At 40.9% G+C, this 25042-nt stretch overlaps 1 protein-coding gene across 2 annotated transcripts in view; it reads left to right on the top strand.

Annotated features, from left to right (window-relative positions):
- The window catches only part of DGCR2 (DiGeorge syndrome critical region gene 2), a 47126-nt gene that overhangs the window by 5440 nt on the left and 16644 nt on the right, over positions 1-25042 (top strand). Inside the window, exons 2-3 of one of the 2 annotated variants that reach the window (XM_050318145.1) lie at positions 15135-15257; positions 23582-23709. In XM_050318145.1, coding sequence (XP_050174102.1) covers positions 15135-15257; positions 23582-23709 — 251 coding nt within the window. The remainder of the gene's footprint in view (positions 1-15134; positions 15258-23581; positions 23710-25042) is intronic. The other variant, XM_050318146.1, reaches the window with a different exon arrangement.

Raw genomic sequence — 25042 nt, 5'->3', positions numbered from 1 at the left:
GATGCATGTTAATAACTTCCACCCTGAGTGGAACTTGTGGTACCTGAAGCCTGGCCAGAGCAGAACCTGGAAGCAATTCCGTGGCATCTGTGCTCCTGCCCTTCAGGGGTTAATGAGGCTGCTCAGGTTTGTTTTGTGTTTTGAAATGGAGGACATGTGCCTTGGACTCTTGCATTGATAGCAAGAGGCTCTGCAGATCTTTGCCTTGTGTGATCCCAAGAGTTAACCTGTGATGGGAAGAGCCTTGCTAATCTTTTATTCTACACAGACTGATAGAAAGTTGTGGCTAGAAGGAGTACTGAGAGATTGGGTAGTCCATCTTTCTGTCCTAAAACAAAATCTGGCAAATGCAGGCAATTCCTGAGGGATATTTGTCTAGCCCATTGCTAATGATTTCCTGTGATAGAGACTCCAAACACCAGATCTTTTGGTAAGTCCAGTTGCCAGTCTGTTGTTCTGCAATTAGAGATTATTTGTGTCTAAATGCAGCCTAATGCACATGTCCGTCTTAAGCTACAGCTTTAAAGAGCAGATTGAGTTTCCCAAGACCTCTCAGGTGCCAGGACCCACCAGTTTCTCCCCAGTGGTAGATGCAGTGGGTGCCTGGTAGTGCCTGTTCCTTCTTGGCTTTTGCCTCTCTGAAAGGTTTCTGTTCCATGCAGGATCCTTGCATGGCAGGTTCGTGTGTCACACTTCAGTGGTGGGTTTGTAGGGGACCCCCTGAGCTGAGGAGAAGTCACGGGTGGGTTGGTGAACTCATTGATCAGCTGTAGCAGAACTCAAGTAACTGAGTTGCTTAAAAACGTGAGTTTGGGATTAACCTTTAATCCACATTCCCTGAACTGTGAAATCCTCTGGCATCTTGTGGTTTCTGTGAAACTTTAAATTTTTCTTTGTTTTAAAGGGTCACCCTTCTAATTCTAGGATTGTTGAACATTGCTTTAATGGTATTTGTTATGTGGAACTCTTAAGGAAGTTATTATTAGTGTTTGCCTGTCATTCAGATAATTTAGAATTACAGTTTTAAGTTTAATGGCAATTGATGGTTGCTTCATTAACTATAGCTAAACAAAATGACATTCAACTTCCTACTTAATTCAAATTAAAATTGGTTGATCTAACAATTGCATTAAGTTTCTCTTCTGTTTATTGATTTATCATGCTTGAGAATTGTCAGCCAGCTTGGTGGGTGGAAATGTAGAGGTAGCTTTTGGTGGCTGCTTTTGGGGCATTCCCTGCTCTTTCATCCTTTAACTTAATTATTTCATCTTATATTCATTTGTGTCACTCTTTTTTTCCTACATTATCTTTTCTTTCACAGTATCTCTATGTTTTGTCTGTGCTAATATTTTCTTTAGCTATGTAAATAAAAAGATTTATTCTGACTTGTGTTCTTTTATACACTTTAAAAGAAAACAAACAATCCTGCTTCTCACACCTGCTTGGTTGGAGTTTGTGCCCAAGCAGCGTTTTGCCTTGTGTACACTTAAACTTCTAAAACTTGTTACAGCTTGTTTTTATCAAGGGATGGTCAAAACTGCATTTGTGTTTTCTCTCTGGTGAATCTGTGAAATTATTTAATACTCCTAAATTACTCTTTACCAATTAAAATCAGTAACATAAGTGTACTCTATTAGTGAGATCTTGGAAAATCTTTACGAAATATCAGGAATCTCGTAGGAGTGAGATCCAAGAGTTAATTAGAAGTATCATACCCTTTCAATTCTGGCAGTGATCAGATTGGAGAGAAATGATTCAAGGATGCTGTAGTGCTCAGCTGTGTCTTTCTTTCTGAGCAATAATAGAGTTGAATGTATTTTTCTATTAATGTGGCAGCTAAAAAATGGCAAAATTTTGTCGTGTAATACCTGACACGTGCATGAGAGATGCTGGTTGAAGAGTGCTGCAGTACTTGAGTCGTTAGAAGGCGTGGGGGATGAGAGAACTACTCTCAGAGGGTTGAGTGGCTTTTTATAAATGCTTTGGACCTTTATTTGCTGCTTCTGATAGAACTGTTAAACTGAGGAGTTTGATACGTGGAATTTCTCTTCAGGAAGAGGAAAGCAGGGGATCTCATGCAGTGGTGGCTGACCGTGGCCACATTCCTGCTGTGTTCCCATTCCGTGGAAGGGGGGAATGCTGTTTGTTCAAAGCATGAGCTGTTTCTCCAGCACAGGACAGCCCCTGCACCAGCTCCTGGGCAAAGCATAAAACACAGTCTCTGTATTTGAGGTCATAATACTTCTGTGTGTCAGATTTTTGCTCTTAAGTGTTCTAGAGCTGCTTGCTCATCAAGTCTCGTACGAGATGTGGAGGCAAAAAGAAAGAATCAGGAGCAAAAGCTTTTTTTAGCGTGACCTGCATTTGAACAGTGCTCAGGCGCAGCTTTCCTGTCTCCCTGAATTGTTGGATTCGTGTTAAAGACCTTGACCTTTCTTAGGGCCCTGTAGAGAACTCCTTCCACCTTCATTTGGTTTTGAAATGAAGAAATGGCGTTAGTTTTTGGAGAGGGGAGTGGTTAAAAAATACCTGATTTCATAAGTAGAATTTTGTCACCTATTTGGCTTTAAAGACTATTGCGATTCCTCATGTTTTAATTCAGCAAAGTATTCTAAATACGTACTTAGCTTTAAGTGGTGTATTTTCATTAGCTCTTTAGAATTGCTCATGTGCTGAAAATTTAAGGATATGCCTAAATACTGCTGAATCCTGCATTTAAAAAAAAAAAAAAGATAGGAACTTTTTTTGTTTTCCTGTGAAGTGGGAACATGTGTTGTCTTGCTGAAAGTAAATGGGCACGCTAAGTAATACTGCTGAAATCTGGCAATTCCTCCTTGCAATTTAATGGTGGCTACAAATTAGCCTTGATTGCTCTGACAGTTCTTGAATTGCTATTATCGTGTTTCATCTGAGTACTCTTCTTGTTGAAACCTGATCTAAAGAAAACACTAATACAGTTCATGTAAAATTTTGTATTTAAATTTTTCCTCTGAGGAAAACCGATCTTTATAGTGTATTTGTTGGGTTTTAGTTTGGTTGTTTGGGGAGATTTTATTGGGTTTTTTTTTAGACACCTGCAGTTTATTTGGTCAAAGGGAATACAGCTTCTTTTCCTGGTGATTCTTCCTAAGTGAAAACTGTTTTGCACATGAACAAATATTGATCCAAACTGACTTGACTGGATAGGTTTTAATCCTGAGAATACAGGAAGAGAAGAGGAACCATGTCACATGCCTAGATGTTTTGGGAGCAGTTTTGGGTAGGCAGCTACCAGGTAATAGCTTTACATATAGAAGTACTTTCTAGGTTACTTTTATTGGTAGTTTCTCTAGGACGTTTTAAAAGCTTTTTAACAAACAGCTGAGCTGAGGTACCCAGGTATTTCAGGTATTTGTGGTGCCTGGGGGATAATCCATCTGCCCTGACCTGGGTGTATGGATTGTAGGGGGAAAGCACTTTTGGGGATGGTGATCTTTTCTGGACACAGTTGATGACTTGCTGAGTATGACACTGTTGTTACCTTTCTTAAAGGACTTTCTCTCTGTTGCTGCCTTTGTTGGGAGAATTAGTATGTTGTGTGTGTGACTCTGTTTAAAATTTTCTTCACACCCATGAGCATGTTTCATAAGTAGTGGGATTTGATGAAACCTGAACTCCTGAACTTGTCTCCTGTGTCCCTGTGCTTCCTCTGCTGTAGTACCCTTGCCTTCATTTAATAAGGCCATGTTTTCCCCATGTCCCCTGTGTCCTCTGGCCCTGGGAGTCCTGCAGGGTCTGGTGCAAGGTTCAGTTACCCCAGCTCACCACTTCCCTCCGCTGCCAGCTGGGAGCCACCCCCCTGTGGTGACAGTGGGACAGCAGGTGTGCCGGCACCTGCCGAGCAGTGTGAGCCATGCCAGGGTTTCCTGCCCTCTGAAGCTCAAGAAGGTCATGGTTTCCTTCCCTTGGGCAAGCTTTGGAAAGCTTAGAACCACACTATGTGTTGTATTTTCCTAGTCTTGACTTTTCTCAAGCTTGCTTGAAATTGTTTAGTGAATTTGTAAAGCGTCATTGGCACTTTCACTGATCCAGTGATCAGCTTTCTTTAGGTAAAGGCTAGAAAATTTGGTGCTTCACAGGTTTAAGTCACTTACCATTGTTGTGCTGGAACACTGATGTCCCATCTGTACAAAACATCTGAAGTCTTGAACAAGGGTGTTAGTGTGGAGGAGCTGTAGGCTTTAATCCTGAGCCATATTGAGGGCTCCTCAAGTACCCATGGCTTCAGTTTTGTTTGCACTGAGTGCTCTTTGAGCCTGTGCTGTATTTTGCTTTTCTCTTCTGCCTATTTACTTATTATCATAATATAACAGTTTCTAAGGGGGGAAAAAAAGCGTGAGCCTGTTGCTTAGCCTGGTATTTTCACTGCTATGAAAATAAACTGTTTTTCAGTCTGGAACGCTGCATTGCCTAATTCACAGTATTCTTTCAGTTTAGTTCAAGTAGCAAGTTTTGTTTTCTCTTTGGTTTTAGCAGTATTGGAGAATTGGGGAATACATTTTTTTCTATTTCAGTCTTAGGAATGTGTCCACATTCATAAAGCACAAAGTCTGTGTTCTGTAAGTCTTAAGAAATTATAGCCAGGGTTCCCATTCAAGATGCTCTGGTGTCGTTGCTTTGACTGAATGCTGAATCTCTTGCTCTGCCTGTGCTTTTTTCTTTGTTGTTTTGATTCCTCTTTTTTTTTCCCCCATCCTTGCTGGCACTGAGTTTGCCCTCCAGACAAAGAGCAGACAATGAATTGCAGTGAATGACACTTGTGAGCAAGGAAAAACTGGGTCAGTTCCAAGCTCGTGCAGGGTGTAGGTGTAATAAATATAGAATCATAGCCATGTTTTGGTTGGAAAAGACCTTTGATACTATTGAGTCCAACCATTAACTCAGCATTGCCAAGTCCACCACTAAACTGTGTCCCCAAGTGCCACATCTACTTGTCTTTTACGTAGCTCCAAGGATGGTGACTCCACTGTTTCCTGGACAGTGTGTTCCAGTGCTTGGCAACCCTCTTGGTGAAGAAATTTTTCCTTATATTCAATCTAAACTTCCTCTGGAGCAACTTAAGGCCATTTCTTTTTGACCTATTGGTTGTTACTTGGGAGAAGAGGCTGACCCCCACCTCCCTACAACCTCCTTTCAGGTAGTTGTAGACTGATAGGTCTCCCCTGACCTTCCTTTTGTCCAGGCTAAACAACCCCAGCTCCCTCAGCTGCTCCTTATCAGACCTGTGCTCCAGACTCTTCCCCAGCTCCATTCCCTTCTCTAGACTCGCTCCAGCACCTCAATATCCTTCTTGTAGTAAGATACCCAAAACTGAGCACAGGATTTGAGGTGTGGCCTCACCAGTGCCCAGCACAGAGTGTCACTGCCCTGATCTTACTGCCACACTACTGCTGATACAGGCCAGGATGCCATGGGCCTTTTCCACCAAGCATTTTCCCAGCCTGAAGCCTCTTCCCAAAGCCTGAAGCACTGCTTGGGGTTGTTGTGACCCAAGTGCAGGGCCTGGCACTTGGTCTTATTGACCCCCACTGTTGGCCTCAGCCCACTGATCCAGACTGTCCAGGTGCCTCTGCAGAGCCTTGCAGATCAATGCTCCTGCCCAACTAGGTGTCATCTGTCGACTTACTGAGGATGCTCTTGGATCCCCTCATCCAGGTAATCAGTTAAGACATTAAACAGGACTGGTTCCAATACTCAACCCTGGGGAACAGCACTAGTGACTGGCCCCAGCTGGATGTAGCACCTTCACTACCTCCAGCCGTCCAGGCACTCGTTTACCCAGTGAACAGTGCACCCATGAGAGCCATGAGCAGCCAGTTTCTCCAGGACAATGCTGTGGGAAATGTTGTCAAAGCTTTACTGAAGTCTAGGTAGATGACATCCCCAGCCTTTCCCTGGTCAGCTAAGTGGGTCACCTTTTTATAGGAGGAGATCAGGTTCATCAAGCAGGACCTGCCTTTCATAAACCCCTGCTGGCTGGGCCTGGTCACCTGGTTGTCCAGCACATGGCATGTGATGGCACGAAGGATGGGCTCCTCCATAACCTTTCCTGGCACTGAGATCAGACCAACAGGCCTGTGGTTCCCTGGATCCTCCTTATGACCTTTCTCGTAGATGTGCATCATATTTGCTAAATTCCAGGCAACTGGGGCCTCCCTGGTGAGCCAGAACTTCTGATAAAAGGTGGAAAGTGGCTCAGTGAGCATTTCCACCAGCTTCCTCAGTATCCTTGGGTGGATCCCATCCAACTCCATAGACTTGTGTGTGTCAGTGGCATAGCAGGTTGCTTATCGTTTCTCCTTGGATTATGGAGGCTTCATTCTGCTCCCTGCCCCTGTCTTCCACCTCAGGGGGCTGGGTACCTGAAGACCAAAACCGAGGGGGTGAGGGGAAGGAGACTGCTTCCATTCCTTGCTGTGCTGTAAAGGCTTTTGGTGGATGTTGGGGTGATGTAGTGTGACTTACTGTGACAGAACACTGAGTAATACTGAATGTTCATTAGAGTTATTCATTAGTGATTTACAGTTTTCAGCTGGACTGCTGTCACAATTTTAATTACTTCATGAAACAGCACGCTGAGGTCATGCAGAAAATACCAGTGCCTCTGACATGTGTTATTTATTTATTTTTGGAATGGATGCATTCCTATTAAATGGGATTATGATTTAGGAATCTCTAATTTTCAGGAGCTGGAATTAAGTTTGAGAATAGGTGTGGGTTGTGTTTTGGCAATGAGCATATCATGGGACCCTTTTCTTCTCCCCAGGCTCTGTTGTGCTTTCATACTCCTGCACATACTCAGGCTGTGATGAACCAGAGCTACATGACGTAAGGGTAGTTCCTGGGCACGTTTTCAGCATCACAGGTGAATGACCAGTCATTTTATCTCCTGTGTAGTGGAACATGAAGATGGAATGCTCTGTTCTTTCCTAGCTTTTTAATTCTTTGGAAGGTTTTTAAGTTTAATTATTTTATAGGCATTTAACTGGAAGAATAGGAAATAGAACCAGTTATATTGAGGAACTTTAGTAAACTTTATCTATGAAATGGATAATTGTCTGATGGTGACACATGAACTTCACAGATAGTTTTGTTCTCTGGAAATAAGCTGGTGTTATCATAGTCTGCTTTTCTCCTACCGTGGCTTTGTTATAAAGTACTGGATGTACTTACTCTGCTACGCTGAATGCAGCAGTGGGTGGTATAATGGTAAATTCAAAAACATATAATGAAAGTCAGATTCACCAAGTGACATGGAGACCTGCTGGGAAATGAATGGTTTGTGAAAACTTCTCTAGATCTGGCGCTGAGGGAAATACCATTTGGGTATGGCTCTGCTTCCCTGAGAGCAGAGCCTTAGTGTGGGAGCAGGGATACCTCACAGACAAGTTAAAAACAAGAAAACCTGTTCAAAGTCTGTCAGAGCATCCTCAAGTGCTGTTTGTAGTCGGTATCTCTGTCACCGAAAACTGTTCAGCAGCTGACTTTTGGCCACCACGAGCAGAGGTGGGGCAGGATGGCCCTGTTCTTTCCAGGCTGGCAGATTTTCAGGAATTCTGTGAGAGATACACGGTACCTGTGCCAGTGAACTTCAACTGTGGACTTGGGAGATGTCCAGTTAGGAACACTACTTTTCAAGTGCAGAGGACTACCTTAAGGACGGTTTTTTCCACCTCTTCTGAGGATTACATTACGATAACCACTGTTATTGATGTGTTGGGAATATTAACAATATTTTAAAGTTTGTGTTACTGCAGTAAATGCCAGTTTAGAGAAATATTGTTTGTGTTATGCTCCCTCTTGAGCATAAACATTAGATATGGAGCTGTGTGTGTTTCTGTGATGGTGATGGGTGTGGTGTTCCTTTTGTTGTTGTTTTGTTTCTGATGGTTGTTTGCAGGCATTTGGTGAGCATTGGTGCTGAGCGGAATCTCCAGGAGCAAAGGTCTTAGGGGGTTGGGCTTCTTGCTGAGGGACATGGGATCTGATCCTACTTGTGCACTGAAGCATGGTTCAAGTTATATAGAAACAGTGATTTAACAAAAAAATCAGTTTTCAGTTATAGCAAACTTATTCTTAAATGTTAAAATGTTAAAATATGAAACAATAGTGCAACATGTAGGTACAGGTCTAAAGTTAAGTACGTAGGTTGAGTATTATAAAACATAAGAAAGACCTGTTAGGCAAGTTAAAATCTGAATAAGGAGAGTTACTGGTCTAAGCACTTGTAGTTAGAGTTTTTGTTAATGCTTAATCAGCTTTTGATGGCTGTAATTGCCTCTTGAAATCTGAGCAGAATATTCTCTTACAGGTTGGTTCACCTGGTTTGGGACAATGAGTGACTTACACTGAGAAAACAAGAAGTAGTTTTGTCTTTTGTTTTTCTTTGGTCTGTGATAAAAATGATACCAGAGGATCTACCAGATCCAACCTTGAGAAAGGTGACCAAAATAAGTGAAGTACGTGCGAGGTGCACACAGAACTGCCATTGTTCATTAAAAGCTTATGTACAAAACCAAATCATGTACTTCCAGCTTATCCTTTCCAATACATGCATTTCAGAGTAATAGCTTATAATGGAAACAGCATTAAGTACTGGGTTCGTACATTTAATCAAATTTCAATTTCCATACAAATGAAGCTCAGCAGACAAGAACAATTAGCATGGGAAATGAAAAATGGCATTTCTTTGTATTAAAAACTGAAATAGATTCAAATCTATACTTGTGGTGTAAACGCTAAAATCTAATGTGCATCTGTAGTCTTTGCTACTAAAAGAATATCTTAATGTGCCAGACTTTACTGACTGGTGAATCCTTTAATAAAGGATAAGAAGTTAAGTAATGCAAGCAGAAAACTTTTGTAATCAGTGATTATAGTCACTGAGTTTAATTTCTGTATCAAAGCCCTTTCCTGAATTGAGACTCATATTTTGGAGGCTTTAGTTTCAGCCTCTGGCTCCTCTTCTCTACCCCTGACTTTGTGGATTGCCATGACATCAAGGTTTTTGTACTGCCAGTGACTTATGTGTTAGAGTTAGGAACACATGGTTTGTGAGTGAGCTGAGTCTTCTGTCAGGGATACATTTCTGCCTTAGGAGAGATTTGTCTTTCTAGTGCTCCTTTTTCCATTGGTTCTTATAATGATAATCTTCAGTGTCTTGAAAATATAAGGTTGAAATTTAGATTTTGAAAACTTTGATGTGTTCACCTTAATGCTCTACAGGAGATGTGTGTTGTCTGTGCCTGAGACAGGGCCTCTGGCATTTTTATGGGATGTAGCATTTCTTCCATCTGAATCTCTTTTATATCTCTTGTCTTCAGTTGAAGGAGGAGAAATAATCCTCTGAAGACAGTACCAAAGTCTTCTCATTCACCTACTAGCTTATCTTTGCAGGAGTATTTTGATGGCTAAATAGTGCTTATAGACCAGAAGGATCCTTTTTGTCTTCTGTCACTTGGCAGAAACGTTTACAGCTGATGGGTTTTGCCCGTTCCTGAGAGCTGTTTCCCCCCCCTGCTCCTTCTCACACCCCAGTGTGGTGTGACCTGGCCTCTGAAGAGGCACAGAAAACATTTCTTCTGTTAGAGCTAATATTTTAAAAAATAAACACGTGGATAGATGTTCTGGCTTTGTTGGCAGACAACTATTATGAAACCCCAATTCCACATTACTGGATGCTGGATTGGTACCACGGTATCTCTGCTGAATTAGCTGCAGCGTGCAGTCTTTCTGATTGCAGGGGGACAAACCAGAGCTGATCTGACCTAATGTGGACAGACAGCAGCTAATTTGATCTGAAGCTTGCTGTTTCAAAGCCAACTGATCACATTCATTCAGGAAACTGAACCAGCAGGGTGAACTTGTGTTGAATCAACACTTTGTCCCCTGATCCCCCTTTAGCACCTTGCTTTGGTATTGGAAGTTCTAAAATGAGATTTACTGCATTGAAAAATACTGCATATACAGATCCTCCCTGCCTTTCTTTTCAAATAAATTAATTGTTTCAAATAAGTAATTATCCCTTATATTTTGCATTAAAAAGGGGAAGATGAGTAAAAAATAAGTTGCAATTTAAAAGTGAACAGGGGGTGTCTTAGTCCAAATGCACGTCTGAAGGTCTTAAAAATGAGGCAGAAAATACAGGTTTCAAACAGTGTAATGGCCAGGGCAGCACACTGAGCAGTGTGCAGCTGCTGCAGGAAAGGATGCACTGGGGCTTCCCAGAGCTTGGGCTCTGGAAGGAAAAAGTTCTCAACTACACAGAAAGACTACAGGAGATTATTAAACCTGAAAGGCCTTCCTGGATCGTTGTATAATGGCCAAAATCTGTTTGTGTTATGAAACACATGAAGCTGTCTGGAAATTAAATCAGTGTGTATTTGTTTATCTATCATGAAGTCCTTCCTGTAGATAATGCTTCTTGTAAATGTCTATTTTGAGTACTTAGCAGAAAATCTGGAGATCAGGGTACTCTAAAGAAAATTTGAAAAGCTGGTGTAGCCTTATGTTGAAATACATGATGAGTACTGTGAAACACCTGGCATTCAACATGCAGTTCGGAAAATCTTTAGAACAAAAGCTTTCTGTGAGAGTGTAAGCAACCACCCTGAAAAATTAGGTTTTTCCTGTCTGAAACCTAGATTTTTCTGTTAGTCAAAAATCTTATTGGTTTTGTCACTGACTAACTTAGAAAAATATTTGGCAGCTGAGGAAGGTGAAGACTTCATGTTTATCTGGCAATGTTTAAATTTGTTTATAATCTTGTTTGTTATTTCTGGTATTTGAATAGATAAACTTACAAAACAATTGGAAACTTTCTTTTAAATTCCAAATTACAAGTGCACTACTAGCTTTGGCAAGACTTCTTTCAGGTGAGTGACTTGTGGACAGGTTATGTTATCTAATCATGTGTCCCAGAAAATTGGTGTTGGATTTTTTTTGGCCTTCGCTTGACTGTAAGTTTTATCTTTGATTATATATTAATCTTGTAGAACTGATGGTCTGAATCTGATGTCAATTCTTCTTCTCTTTGTATAAAAAGTTAAGGGGTTTCTTGCTTCCTGTAGCCAATTTATAGTAGAACAGGTGAGGTGTTACCAGAGAACACACTGTTGTTAGTTGTTGATATTTCTGACAGACATTTGTTCAGGCAGGGATGTGCTGGTGAACCAGCAGGTTGCTTGGATTTTAGGGAAGAAACAATGTCATCATGGAGGCATGGAATCAGAAGTCAGGACAACTGACTTCTCAGAGGTTCATCTTATCCGTAACCTTTGGCAAACTGTATGATTTTTCTGTACTGCAGTGATTGGTGAGGTTGTTGAGGGTTAACATTGCAGAAGAGCTTTGAGATGGTGAAGAGACTATAATGACACCTCGCTGCTTGAAGTGTTCTCACCTTCTCACACTACTTGAACTTTGTGATGTTTTGTAAGTATATACTATGTATAGTGCAAAAACTACAATGGCTGCTATTTCCAGTGTTTTTCTTGCCTCTCTTCTTCCCAGCAAGTGCCAGATGAATTTAATTGCTCTAAAATGAGATTTCAGTGTACTAAATTTTTTGCTGTAGCATAGCAAGGACTGCATGTGATCCTTAAAAGAAAAAGGAGCCTTTTATGTTAGAATTGCGTATGTGAATCATAATACTGCTGATGTAACTCTTCACATCCTACATGAACACCAAAGGAGGTTGCATTTCCACATTTTCACTTCTAGGCAGCTGTTCATGCCCTTAGCTTAGTGTTATATCTGTGCCTCTGCTCCAACAGCTGCTTGCTCTTAGCTGAACTTGTGCCATTATATATTTACTAATGATTGTGATAACACAATGTTTTTGCATTTAACAGCTGTTGGAAAATGTGTGGTTTTAGTGCTGTGAGAAGGTGATAATTTAAGATACTTTCTTCTTCATCCTTCCTTACTCTGTGTTACCATCCGTAGCTACGAACTGTGAAGGGTGTCTGGCTTTAAGGACAAAAGTGCCACTGCTATTTTTGAAATTATTGCTATTCTTCAAAAGAACTGGAAATCTTATATAGGCAAAGAAACGGTTTTTATTTAGCACCCTCCTGGAAGGTACAGCGTCTGACCATGTGCTAAGTGATGACTTGTATTCCAGGAGAGATGGATGGTCACGTAATATTGTACCGTTCACTGCTGCTCATACATCTTCATGATTCCTGTTCTGCTGCTGGCTTTTTCTGTGGTAGAGACCAGCTTGAAATATTTTCATTTTTGTACTGTTTTGACTTAAAAACAGGCTACTGAAATAAAATGCTTGACAGGCTTGTGGAGACCAGCACATACCCTGTGCACCCTTGCCTGTCCCAAATTTCTGTATTCCGTGACCAGATATCGGAAAGGTTCATTATAAACTTCCATCTGTTTTTGTGTCTGTATCTTGCCCCTGATGGCTCTGGGTTGGGATGGCTCAGGAAGGGTTGTTGACAGCATTTGCAGAACATGGAGATTTTAATTTCATAGTATTTCTTTGTGTTATGTCCCGTCCCCCCCAACAGAACTGCGTAGCAGTTCACATCCCATGCTCTGAAATAATGAGTGCATCTGGCATGGCATGATCTCCTGTTGGGAGCCATGGTACAGCTGGTTTGAGAGGTGTTTTAGTAGAAATGTTTTGTACTCTTCCATGGATCCACATTCTTCGGAGAGGAGTGTCTGTAACACAGGAAGCAATTGCGGCATGTAGCTGGCATTTTTTTAATGCCCATAATATTGGGATGGAGTCATGCTTTTATCTGAACCAGTCATATGTAATTGGATGTAAAATACTAATAGCACGTATGAAATGGCAGACAGACAAAGGTATTCCTGATTATTTTTCCCATGTGCACGTTGGCATTCCTGGGGGATGCTGCCTGTGAAACCAGAAGGCTGCAGAATAACTTTCTTCACAGGGTGTGTGTGTGACTTCTGTTGAAATTAAGCAGTAAAAAAAAAAAAATCAAACTTATTTTGAAGTATTGAGCTTTGAATTGAATTTTACCATAACTACAGGGGAATGCAATGGAAACCTGGAGCTGGGCTGAGGATAGTCTTTCATGTGTTAAAAGATCTACCACAGGCCCCACTGTAAATTCTGTACTTGAAACTGCAGTAGCAGGACTTTCTAAGAAACCTTCCACTGTGTGCTGATCTTGCACAAAAGCAGTGAAAGAAGCTGTAATGGTTTACCAAAGAGTTGGGACTTTTCTGTGAACTTGAAATTTGAATACTTTTAATTTCAGCTTGAGGTTTTCTGTTTGTTTGGTTTGGTGGTTTGTGTGTTGTTGCTTTTTTATCCCTAACTTAAAGAGAGATTTAACTATAAGATTAGATTTGAAATTATCTAACTTAAAGATAGATTTTAAATTTTCTCTCTTGGTACATTGGGCAAGAGAAGCTTTTCCCTCCATTTTTTATTTCCCCCTGTTTTATTCCCCCTTTTCCTCTTCAGGCTAAATAAATTACTTCAGATTTTGTTCTGAGGGGGAAATCATTATGACCTGAGCTGGTAATTCTCTCTTTCCCTCCCCCCATTTCCCCTGTGCTCATTCTCTGTCGGGTGTTTGGGCTGAGTAAAGCTCTAAAAGGGTGAGAACACTCTTGTCGTGCTGTCAGGTCTGTTGTTGCCGTCAGTAGTCTGGCAGGTCCCTGAGAGTTCTAAGCATCTTGTGACCTGAATGTTTGCTCTGAGTAGGTGGTTGCTAAGAGGATGTGCCTGCTTTTATTCTTCTAGAAGAGCAGGTCTGTGCTTTATAGGGAAACCAGTAGTAGGACTGGATTTTAGTCTAACATCGAATTAGAAGCCGGTTGTCAATACCTTATACCAATTACTAGGTGTATGTGTACAGCTTTTATTGGGAGTGCATGATGACTGGTTTTATTGCGCCCAGTCATGTTGTTTGAACACTTAAATGTGACCTCTGTCTTGATTTCGCTTAGGCATGTTTTAAGAAGTAACAACTGCAATTACAGCTCTGCTCTTAGGTTGTAAACTGTGGATGAGAGAATGCATACCTGTATTTTAAGTTTTCTCTTAAAGATTTCTTTTTCAAAACAGTTGAGTCCTTGGTCCTTTCAAAATCAGACTTTTTTCCATTTGAAAGGGTCCTCCCTCTCTAGACTAAATTACCTGAGATTAGTGTAGCTGCTGAGAGGAGAATGAGCTAAATTGTTCAAAAACAATGGAAAATTGACAGCAACTACCCAGAAGAAAGATGGAGAGTGATGGTCTGGTGCAAAAGTGAGCCTGTGGATGGGAATGGCAAACCTGCCAGCTGTGAACCAGCTTAGAACTGTTCGCTTGTGTAGACAGACTTTTCTCCCCCCTGCGAAATGCTTTGAGGGATACAAAACGAACCTGAATTATTAAGTTCTGGCATTTGATAGATGGAATTGATATTAAAAAGCTTTGAAAAAAGTTGCACTTTTTCTAATGCTAATGAGGTGTGACAGTGCAGTGATGGCAGGTAGGCAGTGCGCTCACATGTTTGCAGATATCGACAGCTGCTTGTAAAGGATATGCTCACATGGAGAAACTCTGCAAAACAGCTTAACCCAGAAAGTAAAAACAGGTTCATGGATACAGAAATTGCTCTACAAGTAGTTCTGTGAAACGTCTCTGATTCAGGCAGGACATTTGTGCAAGTCCAGTGGGTCCTGGCATACGTAGTGGTTAGAATGGAAATAGGATTCTGAGTTTGTTGTGCAGTGTAGCACTTAACGACTGGAGCGCGTTTCTGTTGAACTTTGGTTCTGAGAAAAGTGAACAAGTAGTCCTCGGTGCCCTACAAGAAGTAAATGGGTAATGCTGTGGTGGTAGCTGCTCACATGGCGTCTTTATCAGGAAGTTTTTACCACAGATGTCTCTAGAGAATTATTTCCCAAGCCTTCCTGTCTGTTAAACCCACAAACATGCCGTTTCAAACATGAAGTGATGAAGTGAGGCAGTTTTTAATGTGCTGGGTTATTCGGAGACTTTGTCCGTTACGCTTCAGTGATACCTGACATGGCAGACAATTAATATATGGACAGATTTGCAAGAATAAATAACACTTCAAACAAAGCACAAATTCCTTCTCCTTTCCTAGAGCTCCGCTGCGCCCCAGGGCAGTTTGCGTGTCAGAGTGGTACCATTCAGTGCATCCCTTCCAACTGGCAGTGTGATGGATGGCCCACCTGCGAGGACGAGAGTGATGAAGTTGACTGTCCAGGTAAGGAAATCTGAGCAGAATGCTTATCCCACTACCAGCTTGTTCTGCAGCAGCATTTTGGCTTTCAGATCGCTTGCTTGTTTTTATTTGAAATTGGAGATTTTTTTGATAGACCTGTACCCATTATTAACAAAGTTCGAGTTGGCTTCTCTTCATTTTGAACAGCCAGTGCCACAGTTTTTTGCTTGTCTGAATTATCCTGTGTGAGGATGTATCCTGGAGATGAGGAGAGTTTGTAGTCTAAATAAGAGACTTTCATGACAAGGATAAAATCGTGTTGCAATTAAGCTGAAATGACACATAAGCCCGTGGTTAAATTTGGAATTACTGATTTGGTTTTATATCACTCAGATGGTGCTGAGTGACATGTGTTGGACTTGGGTAGAGAGCTTGTTTTATTGCTCTCTCTTCTGATTATGCTTTTTGTGTTTAAGTGGAGAACTTTGTTCTGCCAGACAAGCTGGTATATTTGCTCCTCATAAACTCCTGTGACCTTATGCTTTCAGAGCCTGTTATTAGCAGTGGTTCTCTAAACTAAAGTTACTGGATGCTGAGCTGTGCTTAAAAACAAGCAAAGAAAAACTGTGACTGTACAATGAACATTTTGATCATTTTCATTTGTTCTTGACAAACAGGCCAGTGCAGCTCTTTCTTGTGTATCTTAAAAGTGAAGGGACCTGTAATATTTTTTTCATTAAGAACAGTGGAACAGGTATCTGACAGTATGGATTCCACTGTGGCATAATTCAGAACGTTTACCTCTACAGTGTGACTAAATTACATTCAAAAATTGTTTTAAGAAGTTCTTCTTCAGTGAACTACTTAATTTTTTGGAGGGAATCACATGAACTTGGTGGCACTGTCATCACAGCATTCAGTCTGTCCTCATTCTGAGTTTTGAGCTGTTTTAAAGAGATGCTACAAAATAGTAACATTTGTGTTTTACAGCAAAAAACTTCTCTAAATATTTATATTTTCTAGAGGGATTAGAAAAGTAAATCTAACTCTCAGACTGTGAAACTCTGCCATAATTAGCTATCTCCCCAGTGTGTGCTGTACACAAATAATTAAAGGAATGTTAGTGCTCTCTTTAGAAAGCTTTTGGCTGGTTTGTGTGTATGTATATTGGCAGCAAAGGGGAAAAAAATTGTTAACTTCTTCTGACATTGAAAATTAAACTGTACCATTTATAGTTTTTTAAGGATATTCTTTACAACGTGGATGTCCTGAAGAAAGATGCTTTTATAGTTATGCTGTTATTCTTCTTCCTTTTAGCCAACTTTGGCCAAGTGTGAAAAACTAGGGACCAGAGAAGATCCTGGAGTCTAATGGAATTCCGTGGCTAGGGGAAGGCAGAGTCATGTTAGTGTTTGGATTTACTTAAAAAGCACTAAAGACTTCACTTGTGGGAACATTTGAACATCCATATTAGTAGTCTGTTTTTATCCTCTCTTGTTGCCTGGTGTATTAGTCAGCAATTTAAGTTGTTGCATGGAGTATGCATCAGGATGGTGTTCCAGAGAATATTTGGTCTATGAAGAGGATTTCACGGGAGCAAGTTTGTCAGTACACTGGCTCTGGTTTTGTGTTTGGGATGTAGGTCTTGCTGCACTGCCTGGCCTGACAAGATGAGAAGAACTGTAAAGAAATGAACTATGGGAGAGACTTGGTTTGCCAGCATGTCTGTATGCAGGAGAGGAGAATATACATAAAGGATACTAGAGGGGAAAATGATGGACAGCACAGAGAAGGAAAGTATTGCAGTTGATGAGAGGAGTACTTAGATAAGTAATTGGTGAAAAGGCTGTGCTCAGTAAAACAGGCAGAAAGCAGGTGTGGTGTTTGTGAAAGAACCCAGATATTTGCACAGTAATGCGAGGAGTGCAGCCAGCAAACCAGAGGAACAAGAACTACTGGTGTGGGATGTAAAAACTATTATACCTGTAACAAAAAAATTGGTGGGATTGCATCGTGACCTGAAATGGGTGTTGGAGGGCATGTGTTATTTGGAGCTGTCAAGAATCAGGAGAGGTTGGTGTGCATGTGAGTGGTGTGCTGGAGAATAAAAAGGAATAACATCAGTGAGAGTAAACCTGAGACCTGAATCAGTTTGGAAGAATGTGGTTTTCTTACGTTGGGAAGAGCAGTATGGATGGGACCAGTCAAAGGAGAGACTGTCTTGGGACATGGATTGGGGAGCTAATGCTGCTAATAATAGTAGCACATAGTCATACTCAGGAGTGGCAACTTTCTTCTTTGGCCTCTGAATTTACAAGAAATGATGCAGCTTTAAATTTAGAAAATACCTTTGGATTTAGATGAGCAATCGTGAGATGATTCAGCTAAATGTAAATACTTTTTAATTAAAGTTCCTAATTTCAATAAAGCCAGGCTGAACACTGAAAGAACTAGTTAGTAAAGCCACCTGGACTTGTGAAACTTGGAAAATTAAAATATCTGTAAATTAAAAAGCATGGAAACTCTCTGAAGCATGAAAGGAAGCCTTGCAAGAAAGCCTTGAATCTGGTCGGGAAGCTTGTTAATCTTCAGCCTTTGAGCTACTAATGGCACACTCCAACATGAGCAGCTTGGAACTGATCAATGCCAGTGAATTAGGGTTTTGTGGTGGTGTTGAAGGTGTGTTTTAATGACTGCTTAGTCATGTGGGCATTTTGAAAGGTTTAATACAAAGCCATTGGAAGTTATTTGTCACTGTTGGTTTAATTTACCTTTTTTAGGCCTGATTTCATTTATGTTACTAACAAAGGTATTAAAAGAAGAGGATCTGTAATTAATAAATTAGTTTTGTATTCATATGTTGTCAGAAGTACAAGAAACGCTCCATATTCTAAGACTGTTTTGTCAGAATAATTTCTTCTGGCATTTTTTTTTTCAGAACACAAGACACTAATTCATTGGCAATCTGAATAAGTGTATGAGATGCCTATTTTTTACTAGACCATATCTATTTCTCTGAAGATTGTAGTTATAGCTGTTTTTTTGCTCTCTCTCATCAGAATGACTGTTTTCCTTTAAAACATGAAATTCCTTTCAGTCCCAAACTTACTATGTGCAAAATACTGTTCCCCCTGCCCTTCCCAGTAGGCACACACGTGTCAGTGGAATCTGCAGCAGTGATTACCCTCAATTCATCTCTCTGGTAGACTAAAACCAGTGGCTGCTTGCTCTTGTGAGCATACTAAAAGTTGCTGGGAGGGTTTATGTGGCATGTGCCTGTGACTCTCTTCTGCTTAAGCAGTGGAGCTTCATGAAATTTGTGTACTGTTCCGTGTCAACAGTACTTGATCCTAAAAATAGTTTATCCTAGAGAAGACTGTTCTGTGAAATGGCAGAAAGAGGCATTAGTATCTGAAACCAGGACTTTTACTAATGGGAATTTATTATTTCTACTCACTTTCCCTTATGTCTCTCTATAAGTAATCAAAGTAGCAACGTGGTTTTTTGACCTGTATTTAAATCCATAGGAGGGAGGGGATCTGCAGTTCGCCTTCTACTGCTTATTGGATTTCCAGCTTTGCTCCTACCAGAATATCAGATCAGCTTCTGCAGACACCCTGCCTTCTTTGCAGGCCTTCTGGTCTAACTCATTTTCAGGAGGACAAGCAGAGCAGGGTTTAGTATAACTCTGTCTGTTTGCCTTTGTTTTCTTGCTACAGGCTTGATGTTTGTTTCTGTTGCTTAGGAATTAGAGTGGATGTCTTAAACTCCAGTGCCTTTCATAAATCTTATCCATATCAATTTTTCAGCTTGCAGTTATATTGGTGATCATTTAATTTCCTTCCTTCATTTGTTTATATTTAAAAACCAGAATTCTTTCCATAAATAAATGATCAGATTGTGCTGTCAGATGTCTTTGGGTTTTCCTCAGCATCTGAGTTTGAAAGCCTTCAGCTCACCCTGTAGTGCACACCCTTGCCCAATGTCACATTCTTCCTTTAAAAAGTGTTTCTCAGTATTGTTCTCTGGACCTGCTTGGTCAGAAATAAGAACACTGGAAGGTTTCAGTGAGCTGAATTCCTAGGGGTTGTGTTGTTCCCCCTCTGCCTCCTCGAGCCTGAGTGAAGTGATCAAAAACAGCTCTTTGTTTTATTTCACCAAGGATATCGTATTTGGTTGAAGTGACTGTTGACATTTGTGTGCTTTTTAGTACATGTCCTCTTTTAAAGCTAGATAATAATGATAAAAACCTCTGAGCATTTCCACACTTTCTCTGAGCCCTTGCTGAACTATTTCTTTACCTTACCTCCTGTGTTTAAATTATAAGCTCTTTGCAGTCAGCCTATTGCCTTGAATAGTGCTCATCACAGCAGGGTGCTGTTCTTTGTCGGCATTGATGTCCTGGCATAATACAATTGATAGCACACGGTGGGGAGCTGCTTGATCTGAGAAGAATCACTCCTCTCTGGGAAGTTCTAAACTGTATTTCCAAATACTGAGGCACAAAGCTGGACTTAATCTTGAAGTTCTCTCACCTCTCAAATTACCAAATGGAATTAGAAGCTTTTACCCTTGTAAAGACTTGAGCGACTTGACATCTGTGACACGATGTAAACGAGTTCAGCTCCCCAAAATCCAGTATTCACTCCTTTATGAGTCCTGACCGTACAGAACCTCTCTGTGTTACAGGCAGTGTCATCTCTGCCTGCCCTTTTTGTGGTGCACGGCAGACCTTGGTGTGTGTGGCAGATTGTGGTTTCTCTTTTTGCTCCTCTGAACACAATTTTCCATTTGGTGTCACGTTTGTCCCCCCATGCAGAGCTGCTCAGCACACGTACGTTCTGGCCTGTCCCCATCTCAGCTGGTGCCAGCTCTCACTTTTGTGTTGTCTCAGCTCTCCTGCCATTTGCACTGCTTGGCTTTTTGCTTCCTTTTACTTGATCCAACTGAAGGACACACTGAGGGGGAAGAAGAAAGAGCTTTCTGCTCTGCCTCCGTGCTTGGCTTCCCCTAATGAGACACCCATGTGCAAAGCAAGTGTTGCTGAGATCCTGTGGATAAATTCTGCAGAGTAATCTCCATGGATGTACATTGAAGAGTGTGGACAATGTAACTGAATTCTTTACAGCCTTTGATGGGCAAACTCATAGTTCTTTCAGACTGAAACTTGGCTTCATTTGTCCCTTCTTAATAGCAAAACCTGTATACATGGCACAGATCTTTTCCTAGGAGTTATCAGGGCTGTGACACCGCATGTTTAGCTAAAAGGGTAGTTAGAGAAGTAAGCAAAATTTCCAATATATTAATTTTTCTCCTGAGTGATTGTTGCACCCTTTTGCTTCAGAACTGAAGAGGTGTATCAATATAAAAGGCAGTAGGAGCCATCAGCATGGCAAACTTCTATTCTGAATTGGTAGCTTCAAGTTTTAAACAACTGAAAATAGCCACGAAATCAGCACTGTTGGGCAACTTTCTTGATGTATGACCCTATACTTAGACTATAATTGTGCTAGAGTGAATGAGATAGCAAGTGTAAATTGGAAGGAGCTCGGTGAATACTAATCATGACTTAATCCACTGGGAAACAGATTGGAAGATGCTCATGTCCAGCATGCTGTAGTATTTGAGGGGAGAAAAAAATAGCACCCCATGAAGTTTCCTTTGAAACCATTTTTTCCTTTTCCTCACCAAGTAAAAAGCAAATTACATTTCTGAAGTAATTATATGAAGTCAAAGGGAATGGATTTCTCTCTGTCTTGGCTAATAAAAATACTACTGTTCCTGCTATTGCTGGTGGTTGTACTATCTGAAAGAATAAATATCTTGGGAAATAACTGATATAATAATTTGATAGCTTTCAGAATATTAAGTATGCACATAAGCACTAAAAATTATGGCTTTTTCTTTCTGAAACACTCAAACATGGTTAGGCTGTGATCTTCTGACTCAGGTTGTTACCGTAAAGCTTAGTCCATGGCACTCTTAATTTATTTTTGAAGATGAAAGTATTTGTAAAGATAAAAGTATTTGTATAGAGGAAACAGGAACAGCAAAGTACGTGGGAAATTCTTCTGCAGAGTATTGTAAAAGTACAATAGCAAACCAGTCCAATTACACCTTTACCACCAGAATCTGCAACAGCTTTTCACCGCAGTCAGATGACTTAGAGGCTTGTTAGCATCTCTTTATTGCCCTGGAAAAAAGTTGTCGTAGTTGCTTTTCTTGGAGACAGAAATTCAGGTCAAATAGAAGCACTCTAATATTTGAAGAGCACCAGTTTATTAAGCAGCTGACAGCACTGGGCTTTAGCAGTGACTTGTGGTGGCTGCTTTCTGCCACTTGAGTCCTGGTGTCAGCAGTGAGTCTGCTGACACGGGCAGATGCTGAGGAAGGAATGAGAGTCCTGCTTCCTGGGTGCAGACTGACTGAACTCACTTCGTGTGGAATCTGGGCAGCTATTTTTCAAAGCACCTGGCATAAATTCTGTCAGTTTAAGATGTTAGCCCAAGTAACCCTTTCTTAACCTTGCGTGTCAAAACCTGTGAACTTCTGTTTTATTCCTGGGGGAGATAAATTGTTAAGTCCTCGTGGGCGTTCTGTTTAGCCGTGGAGGGTCAGCCATATGGTGCTGCATCTGCTCTCACTTCTGAAAGGGAACTAATTCTTCATGTGTTTGGTTCTTACTGGTTCTCTGGGTTTAGCTGTTACCATTTAATGCCATGGGAAAACAGAGCTTCCCATGTTGAACTCAGTGGTGTTATTTTAAAGTGTTGCCATAACTGAAGATTTCCTTTTTTAGTGTCTCAGTTTTGCTCTGAAAATCGTATTGTAAATACTGCTACGGAACCACAAGGATTAAAAACAAATTCTAAAACCAAAAATAAATTGGCCTTTAAAGTAATAAAAAAAATCGTTAATCTTCACTGTCAAATTATTTTCCCATTTAGTGTCCTTTGAAATGTGTGCTGACTGAATTTCGTGGCCCTGACTTTGCCTGTGATAGATAGTGTCTTCTAATATTGAACACTACAATTACTACTTTATTCCTGTAAGGCTGTGTGAGTGTGTCATGCACGGCCGTTCCTTAATGGGTGATCTCTGTAGACATGTAATTCCTGGGATAACGTGATAATTAAATATCCCTTGCTTATCCCATTAACCCAGGGCAAACTCAGTATGCTAGAGCCAGATGAATGCAAAGTGACTCTGCTGTTCCTGGGCTACAGCTGGGGATTTTTTTGCTCATCAGTGCTAACATTTGTTCTAAGGAGTGCAGTCTGATGTTGGGTCTTGTGGGAGTCTTTCTCCCAGGTAATGCACTGAACAACCTCCAACTCGAGGTTTAAATTGTCATGAAATTGCTGCAAACCTCTTGCTTTCTAAATACAGTCTGAATAGAGAAAGTTTTAATGACATGATTTCATATGTACTTCAAATAGATGTAGTTAAACTTGTTGAAGATGACTGTGTAACTTCTCTTTATTTAGGATCATGGCTGGTTTATTTGGTTTAGTGAGGCTAAATAGAGCTAATCAGCTTTAAAGGAAAATAAGCTGATTTTTTTATGTAGAAATGAATATCTGCACATCTCTTCCTGCTGGTTAAATTCTATTACCTTCAGTAACATCCAGTAGTAGTAACACAGTAGTAGATTTTTCTATTGCTTACATTCTTGGGTTCTTCAATTTTTGCTTTTTAAGGTTAATCCCTTGTTTCCAGATTAATCTTTCTCGGTGCTCATCTCCATCTTTCTCAAAGGTTTCTCCCCACCACTGTGCCAGCCTTCCTGCTTAGGATCCTGCTAGTTTTGCTGGCTGTGGCCCACCTGCAGTGTCTCCACCCTTTCCTTGTGTAACATCTTGGACCTTGTTCTTCCTCAGTTACTAAACCCAGTTGTCATGTACACCTGTTAGACCTGCCACTGAGGGCAGGGGGGCGTGTGGTGGTTTTGTGTCAGAATTAATGAACTAATGTTTCCTATAGAAGCCTGAAAGTGAACAAAAAAACTCGTTCTTCTACCTGAAGATGGGTTTCCCTTTCCTGGTTTTAATTCTGTCCTAGATCTCAGAGAATGTGTTGGAAAATATATTGGAGACATTGTCTGATGTCCTTGAACACACAGCTGAGGAATGAAGCATCTGGGGAGTGGGCAGTTCTGTCAGCAGGAACAGATAAAATGCACCAGGGATGATGCATTTGCTGCAGCAGTTGAAATGATGAGCATCAAGTCTTGTGCTATCTTTGTTTACCTGAGTGTGTCATGTGCCACATATGTCTTGAATTCAAACTCAGAGAAAGTTTAATAAAATGAAATCTGCCTTGACTTGCATCTTTGCCCAGTACTGACTGTTCCTTCTGGTCCCCAGGCTTGACAGGGGACCAGCGAACTTACCATGGGAAGGAGAATGTGGACTCGAGGCACAGCCGAGGGAGAGGAGGAGAGACAACCCGCTTTCACACTGTCAACGTGGCACAGCCTGTCCGATTTAGCAGTAAGTTGCAGACTGGGAAATCTGGGCCATCTTTCTGCTAATTAATTTAGAAATTTAGGCTATTTTTCAAATCCAGCCCTGTGACCTGCAGCACTGCTTGTACCACTGTTGGCATCCCAGTCCCAGCCTTACCTAAAGCATTAGGAATGCCCTGCAAGTGTCCTTCCCATCTCTTCAGGCCCAAAACATCTGAATCTCCCCTGCCTTCTCCCTCTTAGCTTGGTTTCCTCTTTACTCCAGGGATCATCCAGTGATTTGGGAATGAGACACTGCGCTGATTAGCAGTGGAGACTGGGATGGGACAGGTTAGGAAGACATGGGAACATCTGGAACATGGGAATGATTGTTTGAACTCTGGTGATCTTCTGAGAAAGACAAGTGATTGGTGTTTTGATTTATCCTGGATTCTGGTAGCTAAATTACGTTATTAAAATTTATAGAGGACAATAAAGCAATTTAGAAATCAATACAGCAATTTCTAATATGCTCTGCAGTCTGATTGCTACTGTATTCTGCCCCTCCTTAGTGATGTAAACAGTACATATTAAAAGATCCCCTATAAATGGAGAATGAGGAAAGGTATTTAATGGGCTTCCAACATAAGTTTGTGTATCATTTTTTGATGGTAAAGGTCACTGTTTCTGAAGGGAATAAAGAGGCTTGAGAACAGAACTGTGAATTGCATGGAATGAACATAAACCGGTTTCTGAATATGAGGTTTCTCTCTTATGTGTGCAAAATCAATACTTCAGGTGCAGGTGCTAAAACCATATTTTTAAATTTCATCCACCTGTCTCCATGATTCTCTGTGTTAGTCACCCATCACCTCCATGAATGTCAGTCCAAAGCCCATGGGCCTGTTTCATCCAGAAATGCCTCCAGGCTTTTGTTTCAGGTTCCCTCAGCTGAGTTAATTGAGAGAAAGCCGAGACAGCAGTTCACATCATCACCTTCTTTCTTCCTAAAGATCTACTTTACAGTGATGTTTTTCCAAAGCAACCAAGAATTTCCCCAGAACGCCCATCGTCTTCAATGGTTGACTCTGGGAGCAGGATTATGTGAATACCGCTGAGACTGTTTGTAAGAGTAGGTTGAAAACTTCACAGCAAGTTGGATGTACTGCTCACCACCTCACAGAGAGACACAGTCATTAAATTGGCCACCTCTGGTTTTTATTTCCTGCTTCTTGCCGCTTCTTTTTACTTGGATTGATCGAGTTGATTGGTTTTATAACGATGCGTAGGGGAATATCTTCCACGGTAGATTGTCAGTCTTAATTAAAAACTTTAAAGGCTGTCACAGTGTGATGAAACTTTACTAGGAGTTGGATCTTTT

Source organism: Myiozetetes cayanensis, unplaced genomic scaffold, assembly GCF_022539395.1.
Source record: "Myiozetetes cayanensis isolate MyiCay16 unplaced genomic scaffold, myiCay2020 scf21, whole genome shotgun sequence".
Lineage (NCBI taxonomy): Eukaryota > Metazoa > Chordata > Aves > Passeriformes > Tyrannidae > Myiozetetes > Myiozetetes cayanensis.
Note: the sequence above shows the minus strand (reverse complement) of the source record. Positions and strands in the feature narration are given on the sequence as shown.